Genomic DNA, 8951 nt, shown 5'->3' with positions numbered 1-8951 from the left:
ACTTGGGACATGTTGTTTCCAAGGAAGGGATAACAGTGGATCTGGAAAATATTAAGGCTATCATGGAGTGGCCAACTCCGAATAATGTGGATGAGGTCAGATCATTCATGGGATTAACAGGTTATTACAGGAGGTTCATCAGGAACTTCTCCAAGATTGGTTATCCTATCACATCTTTACAGAGGAAAGGGAAGAATTTTGAATGAACTATTGAGTGTGCAACTAGTTCTGATCAGTTGAAGCATTTGCTTACCAATGCTCTGATTTTAAAGATTACAGATCATGATAAGGAGTTTGTGGTTTGACAAATGCATGTAAGGAAGGACTGTTGGGTTATGTTATATTCTTTCCACGACTAGCCCACGTAGTTAACTGGGGGATTAGAGGGGGGGTCACATGGGGTTTGAGGCGTACCCATAACCCCACTTTATGGGGTCCGGGGCAGCACCCCGGAAAATTTTGGTTTTGTACCCTATGTTAGGTTGGGCGAACCGACCTATGGTTTTGTGCATGATTTTCGCACATGTTTTTTGGACACGATGGTTTTCGGTCCATGGTTTTGGACTCGATGGTTTTTGGTCCATGGTATTGGATGCTTTAGCATGTATAAATATGTATTGTAACATTGAAAGGAATATAATGAAAAATTGATCTGGTAATCTTGGTTTTGGGATCTAAGGAAAATCTCTGTGTATATTTGTTTTATGTGTTATGCTCTCACATTGTTTATTTTCTATGTTTTAGAATTTGTATGCAGGTAATTTCTGTACGAGGTTAAAACCTACATTTGGAATCAGAGTTGTTTTGGCTTCAAGGGGACGCCATTGTTGCTGAGGGGTTTCGCTCGGGCCTGTGGTAGACCCTGTTCAGTGGGACATCTGCGAGATCAATTCTGGTGGTGAAAGAAGATGGCGAGCAGTGGAAAGATAGAGATCGAGAAATTTAATGGTCAGAGTTTTGAGTTGTGGAAACTCAAGATGGAGGATCTGTTGGTGGATAAGGATTAGTGAATTGTGGTAGATCCGGGTAATAAACCAATGGGAGTGTTCAATGAAGAATGGAAGAAGTTGGATCAGAAGGCAAAGAGCACAATACGATTGTGTGTCTCATATTAAGTATTGCTGAATGTATCAGGGGAAGCTATGGCGAAGGCTTTGTGGGACAAGTTAGGGACTTTGTACCAATCTAAGTCTCTGGTGAATAAACTGTTCCTGCGGAAAAAGCTGTATAACCTGAGGATGAAAGATGGAGACTCGGTGACAGAGCATCTGAATGCATTTAATACTGTGGTAAGTCAACTAGCATCTGTTGGTATTAAAATTTCAAATGAAGATAAGTGCATCAGTTTGATGTGTTCTCTACCAGATTCATGGGATAGTCTGGTTATTGCAATAGGTAGCAATGCAACTGCCTTGCAGTTTGATGAAATAGTCTCAGCCTTACTGACGAGGAGATGAGACGGAAAAATATGGAGAGCCAGAATGGTGATGCCTTGTCTATACGAGGATGGTCCTAGAACAAAAACAAAAATAAGTCATCCAATGGGAGATCTAAATCTAGAGGGAGATCTAAATCTCCAGGAAAACATGTAAAGGTGGTGTGCTGGAAATGCGGAAAGGAAGGGCACTACAAAAGGGACTGTAAATCTAAAGCACCTGATAAAGGAAAGGGATCTGATGATGCTCCTTCTGCAGAGGTGAAAACCACCTCAGATGAAGGTGGGGATGTGTACTTGGCTTCTTCAAGTACACATGTAGATCATGAGGCATGGTTGATTGACTCAGGTGCATCCTTTCACTTCACTCCCCATAGAGAGTGGTTCTGCGAGTATGAGAAATATGATGGTGGTGATGTCTTCTTGGGGGATGACGGGAAGGCTAGAATCATTGGTCGCATAAAAGTAAAGTTGAAGTTGCAATGTGGAAGGGTTAGAACACTTCCGGGTGTTCTGCATATTCCTACATTGGCTAGAAATCTGATTTCTGTAAGCAAGTTGGATGATGCAGGTGTAAAAGTAGTGTTCGAGAAGGATACCTGCAAGATGGTTCGGGGAGCACTTTGATGCGAGGAGTTTAGATTGGAACTTTGTACAAGCTGCAAGGTAGCACTGTTATTGATGGTTGCAACAGTTCTATGGTTCCTGAAAGTGGAGCAGAAAATCTAGTGGTCTCTGGAGAGAAGACCATGCTATGGCATCAAAGGCTTGGACATATTGGAGAGAAGAGCCTTCGAATACTTCATCGGGAACTTCTCCAAGAGTGGTTTCTTTCAGTATCAAATTCATTACTTGGGACGTGTTGTTTCCAAGGAAGGGATAACAGAAGATCTAGAAAATATTAAGGCTATCATGGAGGGGCCAACTCCGAATAATGTGGATGAGGTAAGATCATTCATGGGATTAACAGGTTATTACAGGAGGTTCATCAGGAACTTCTCCAAGAGTGGTTATCCTATCACATCTTTACAGAGGAAAGGGAGGAAGAATTTTGAATGAACTATTGAGTGTGCAACTAGTTTTGATCAGTTGAAGCATTTGCTTACCAATGCTCTGATTTTAAAGATTGCAGATCATGATAAGGATTTTGTGGTTTGAACAAATTCGTGTAAGGAAGGACTTGGTGGATTCTTTATGCAGGAAGGAGAGGTGGTTTTCTATGAATCAAGAAAGTTGAATCAACATGAGCAAAACTATGTGACTCGTAATCTTGAATTGGCAGCCATCATTCATGCATTGAAGATGTGGAGTCATTATCACCTTGGAAAGAGGTTCATCTTGATGATTGATTATACTGGACTAAGGTATTTGTTGGACCAACCCAATCTGAATGCAAGGAAATCTAGATGGTTGACTACTCTCAGTGAGTTTGATTTTGAGATCAGGTACATCCAAGGAAAAGAGAACAAGGTTGTAGATGCTCTAAGTAGTAGAGTGTAGGTGAATCATATTTCAGTTGTGATGCTCTCAGTAGGAGAGTGTAGCTAAAGCATAGATTGCAATAGTAGGATGAGGTGTGATTAGTATACGGAGTATCACCTCATAGAAAATGGCTTCGTCAAATTTAGGAACAAGATCTAAGTGCCAATTAGAAGCAAATTGAAGAATCTTATTTTGAGAGAGTTTTGTTTCAATCCATATTCAGGCCATCTAGGATATCCGAAGACTTTGATAGATGTTAATAAGTTCTATTATTGGCCAAATCTGAAGAAAGAGGTGGTTGAGTTTGTTGGCAAGTGTTTGGACTGGCAACAGGTGAAATTTGAATGCAAGCATCTAGCTGATTTGTTGCAACCTATTCTGATTCTAGAATGGAAATGGGAGGTCATTTCCATGGACTTCATTATAGGGTTTCCTAGGACATCAAGGAAGCATGACTCCATCATGGTTGTGGTTGATAGGTTGAGTAAGGTAGCTCACTTCATTGTGGTGAAGTTTACAAATTTAGCTAGTGAAGTGGCTCAAGTCTTCATCAGGGAGATAGTGAGGTTGCATGGAGTTCCCAAGAAGATTATATCAAACAAAGATGACAAGTTCACTTCCAGATTTTTGAAGGCATTGTTTGCAGGATTGGGGACAAACTCAGCTTTCAACACAACTTACCATCCATAGACTTATGGACAGATAGTGAGGTTTAACAGGATCCTTGAGGATACGTTAAGGATGTACATCATGCATCAACAGAGGAAGTGGGAGGAGTATCTTCCACTGGTGGAGTTTGCCTATAAAAATGGGTATGAGGAATCCTTGAAGGTTAGTCCATTTGAGGCTCTCTACAGGCAGAGTTGTAATACTCCCATCAACTGGAGTGATCTAGTGAACAAGGTGTTGATTGGACCGGATATGTTCGTAGAGATGGAGCAAGAGATCTAGGTTATCAAAAGAAATTTAAGGCAGCACAAGACATGCATAAGAGTTATGCGGATCAACATAGAGCATTCAAGGAGTTTCAGGTTGGGGAGAATGTGTACTTGCACATCAAGCCCAAGAGGAGTTCCTTGAGGATTGGGTCATGTGCAAAGCTAGCACCTCAGTATTATGGGCCTTTTGAGATCCTTGAGAGGATTGGATCAGTGGCCTACAAACTTGCTTTGCAGCCATCAGTCAAAGCCAATGATGTTTTGCATGTTTCATTGCTTAAGAGATATGTACATGATGTTGATCATGTGATTGATTGGTTTGTATTGTAGGTGGAACTAGAGGGAGAGTTCTAGCCAAAGCCACAATGCATATTGCAGCAAAAATAACTCATGCTCTGGAACCGAGCAATAGAGCAAGTTAAAGTGCAGTGGAAGCACTTTGGGCCCGATGAAGCTACATGGGAGATGGTTGATCAAATGCGGGCATTATATCCTTCTTTATTTGTTGGTTGAAGAAAATGAGTTTTTGGTGTGTGTGTCTGTGCGTCATGTTTTTAGCAGTTTGTCATTTTAAATACTACATCAAGTTGTGTTATAAAGCTCCAATATGTAGTATGTTTGTTATGTTTTTAGCAGTTTGTCATTGTAAATACTGCAACAAGTTGTGTTATAAAGCTCCAATAAGCAATATGTTTTGTTTTCAGCGGTTTGTTGGTCATAAGTGTCATAGAACACCGAGGACAGTGTTCCCCCAAGAGAGAGGGATTTGTAACAACCATGGGTTGATTTTCCATGTAAATAGAAGGACATTATAAATTAAAAAATAAGACCAAGGTCATGGGACACGTATTCCAAGTGGAATGGACGGAAAAACATTAAAGTGGGCATAACTTGTGGTTAAATAAAGGCTAAGGAAATTGGCATTGATAAAGGGCACATGGCAATAAATGGAAATTAATTCAAGCAATAAAATAAAATAGGAGAAAAGGGAGATAAAGGTACATCAATATGGATGCAAGGAAAATTAGAGAGAAAATAAAGGAAAATTAAAGAAAAGAGGAAAGGGAAAGGAAGAGACATAAGACATCAATATTAAAAAGGCATATGAGAAACAATTGACAACTTTTGATCCATTTCAGCTTTAGTTTTTCTAAGAAATAAATCAAACTCCAAGAGAGGGGGGAGAGAGAACTTGGACACAAGCAAGTAAATGACAAGCAAAGGAAAGCAAGGGAGTGTAAGGAGAAGGTTGGAAGACCAACTACAACATGAAGATTTTGCAAGTAACAACTTGCATGTGTAGTTTCCTTGTTGGGATTTGAATGCATGGTGCATGCATTTGGTTTACATGATACGTTGTTGTCATTGGCATGGGATTTGCCTAGATTAACAATGGTTACAACATTGCCTCGAAATTTCCTGGATAGTCATGTTGTGATGGGATTCATTCTTGGTTGAGCTTTGGATTGCCGGAAAAATTTGGATCCGGGTAAGGCGGTCTCAGGAAAATCCCAAGTGTTGGGGTGGAGATGGTTTTCTCCAATAAGCCCTTGACAGGTGGGTGGAGATAAGAAAATTCCTCTAGGTATGGTGAAGAAATTCTAAGGCATCCAAGCTTGTGTTGGTTTAGTGATTTCTGGACCGATTTAGGTGAAATCACTATGGTTGAGGGTTGAGGTGGTTTAGCCTCTAGATTCCTTGGTTAGTTTTGTGTTGGTTTATCCCATGAGATCCCAGATTCATGCTTTGAATATGGCACAAGAGTGATTAACTGAAAGAGATATTTTGTTTAGCTTAATCTATGGTCGGGTGGTACGTGGAAGCCCATGACTTGGTTGGCTTTATGCATATATTATTATGTGTTATTTCTTATTGAGATCAATGAACACATGTATTGGTTATTGTGTTGATTTTATGACTGGTTTGTCATGGCTTCATTTTGGTTAAATGTTAGTTATAGGCATTGTTAAATGATGTGCTCTTGTTATGGATCTTGTTCATGATTTGATAAGTTAGTGAATGGTTATATGAATGTATGAGCTAACAAGCATTTGATGCAGCTAACTTGAGAGGGAAGTGAGCCTTCGTCGTGATTCTCTTGTGAAACTATGGGACAGTGAACATATATGCATTCATGACTTGTAGCTACTATGTTTAACATATGTTTGTCTAAATGTTTATCATGTGTTTGGCATGTTTGGGCAAGATCTGAGCCTAAGTATAGGTTATGCATACTTGTGATTATCTTAGACTTGATTTTGGAAAGTTCTGGGTAGTTCTAGGCAGTGGCATGTAGGCTAGCCCTGAATTTTTGGCACTAAATTCGCGGCTACCAGCACAGATCTGAGTATTTTCGGCTGTAGTCACATGGAATACGGCTTGTGTGTGCAACTGGAGCCTTATGCCCACATGGAAGGCTTGGAATGTGTGCGGTTGGGTTGTGGAGTGAATTAAAAAGGTAGTTACAGTCTAGGAAAAGACAATTAATGGATGTTATCTAACATCTGGGTGATTAAGTGTTCTTGGAGGTTGCAGTAAAGTTTAAAAGTAATATGCCCCACTTCCATAACTAGAACTTGGTTGTTGGGTCATGCATAGTAACTCTCATCTCATGTTTACCTTAGAGAGCTCGTAAAAGTGGGTGAATGTGGGGTGGGGTGTTTACAATGGTGATATCAACCTTATGAGATAATGTTTACCCCTGCAAAGTTCAGGGCAATCTTAAAACCACTTTGTAGTGCAAGTTTGTGGTAATATGAAACCACTTGGATGTGAAATTTGTGGTCAGCTAGAAACCACTTGGTGTGATAGTTTATGGTCATCAAAAACCACTTGATGCATTGTTTGTGGTATGTAAAAAATATACGAGAATGTGATGAAGAAATGCAAGTTTGTGAGAGATAGGGAACATATGTATAAGGATTCCTATAGAGTGTTTTTTTTTCCCTTGGGGGTTTAATGCAAGTGCATAGAGAACATGGTTGAGGACAATCTAACAAAACCCATAGTATGGTTGGGAGTAAGTTGAGAAAACCCAAAGCATGGTTATGGCTAAGCCAAGAAAACCTAGGATGATGATGATGGTGATGAAGGGGGAGTTAAAGGTATAGGTATAGGTAAATACATGTATGAAGGTATGATGGTTGAATTATGCATGTACATGAAGGACATCCTAGTATATCGATGATTGCAATGGTTGGTTACCCATGCATTCTGGAAGATGGTTGTTCCTTTATATGGATGCCAACATTTTGGTGATGTTTGTAAACGCCAAGTTGGACGAAACATAGATTTTGCTAATAAGGAGGTGCCTCAATTCATAGTAGATCATTTGTTGTGGAGGACATTTTGGTAAGACATCAAGTGATCGTGATTAAGACAAATAGTCATTAAGGGGGAGTGTTAGAGTATATAAATCCTACTTATCTTGGATGTCATATTTGGTTCGAGGAGGAGTTTGTTCCTAGTCTTTAGGAGGTTTTTGGAACTAGTTGGATGTGAGACATTCTATCCAACAAGATAGTTCATAGATTGGTGTTTGGGTGAAATATTTACACAAGTAGTTGATTGTGTGATTAAAATAGTTTTTCTATCTTGAGATAACATAGATGTATTTATATGTGTCATTATTTGATTAATGCAAGTGTTTTCTGAATTTATAATTTGGTCTCAGAGCATCAGGACTGGCCCTGACTCCCTTATAGGAGGGCCCAAAATATGTGGAGAGCAGTCTTGTGTGTTGTTTGTGAATGTCTTGGTTTTGTGTGGCCATGGTTTGTCATGGAAGTATGGTGTTTGTTCATCAAATCAAATGGGAGATAATATGTTGTTGCTACTAGGTATCGTGTTATGCTTAATAAAAGCTAAGTTCTCTTACTTTTGGTAAGAAAATGTATCGGTTATTATGTGGATTTAATGGTTGTTCTCTTATGGTTATTTATCTAGTTGTATGTTGGTTATAAGCATGGTTATATGATAGTTCTTGGTCATGGCTCTATTCATGTTTTTACTTGTAGTTGGATAACTAACAAATGCAAGACCTAATTGATGATATGACAACTAATGTGAGAATGTAGAGACCCTTCTTGTTAAACCTCAGTTATGTTTTCAGTCCTTTATGTTCAGATTTGCATTCATGATTTGTAGGTTGCATATCTACCAAGTGTTTGATGAAAATTCAGTCTTGGTTGGGGATGGCCAAGTCAAGTCATGGCTCCATTTTTTGTTCATAAGCATTGTCTTCGTGTCTTTTATGAGTTCTAGAAGTTTCATGGATTTCTGGGCAGAGGCTTAGCCCCAGCCCTGGAAAGTAGCCTTAATTCTCGTAGTCACTAGCACAACACTGGCAGAAAAAGGCCACAGTCGCACTGATGCAGGCCTATGGGAATGACTGGGAACCCATAGTCGCATGGAGGCCTTGGCAAGGGAGCGATTGGGGCTCAAGGTCAGGGAAAAATGAGTTGTCTTAGGGGTTGGACACCTGGAGGGGTCGGATTACTCCTGGAGGTCTTGTGGAACCTGAGGGAAGTCAGTAAGGTTTTCAGTCTCCGACTCCATTTCCTTAAGGTCACATAGGAGGATGAGTCATATCATAGTGACCCTCAACTCATGTTTACCCCGAGCAAGTCAGTGAAAGTGGGTGAATGTGGGAGGAGGCGGTCACACTCAGTTTGGAGAGAAGAAAAATAAAGGCAATAATAGGGAACCGTTGAAGTGTTGGATTTGTGGTAAAGACCATCGTAAGAAGGATTTTCCATTGTACCAGATTGATAGGCCATAAATCTACAATGCTCAGGAGGCATAGACAATTGGGGATGTTGGTCAGAGCATTCCCCAAATCTATGCAATACTTAATAACAGGCAAGTAGACCATCAAGCATCTATTATTGAGATGGAAGGTAAGCTTCGTGATCAAGTTGTTTCCATTTTGATTGATCCTATATCTAATTATAACTATGTTAGTCCTGACCTAGTGGATGACTGTTGTTTGAATAAAGAAGTGCATGTAGAATCTTAGTTGGTGTAGTTGGTTACAAGGACCAAGAGAAGAGTTCATCATTGGTTGAGATCTTGTGCATTTGAGCTTAATGGCATGC

The 8951-nt window shown here is 39.8% G+C and overlaps 1 protein-coding gene across 1 annotated transcript in view; it reads left to right on the top strand.

Annotated features, from left to right (window-relative positions):
• The first annotated feature begins 2347 nt into the window (after window positions 1-2347).
• Window positions 2348-8951, top strand: part of LOC149161768 (uncharacterized) — a 46993-nt gene continuing 40389 nt past the window's right edge. Inside the window, exons 1-2 of the mRNA XM_089434994.1 lie at window positions 2348-2380; window positions 2636-2799. Coding sequence (XP_089291120.1) covers window positions 2348-2380; window positions 2636-2799 — 197 coding nt within the window. The remainder of the gene's footprint in view (window positions 2381-2635; window positions 2800-8951) is intronic.

The sequence above is a fragment of the Pinus tabuliformis genome, chromosome 5_2, assembly GCF_031772625.1.
Source record: "Pinus tabuliformis cultivar Carrire ecotype Pingquan chromosome 5_2, CPIR1, whole genome shotgun sequence".
Taxonomy (NCBI): domain Eukaryota; kingdom Viridiplantae; phylum Streptophyta; class Pinopsida; order Pinales; family Pinaceae; genus Pinus; species Pinus tabuliformis.
This window is presented reverse-complemented; position numbering and strand designations above follow the sequence as displayed.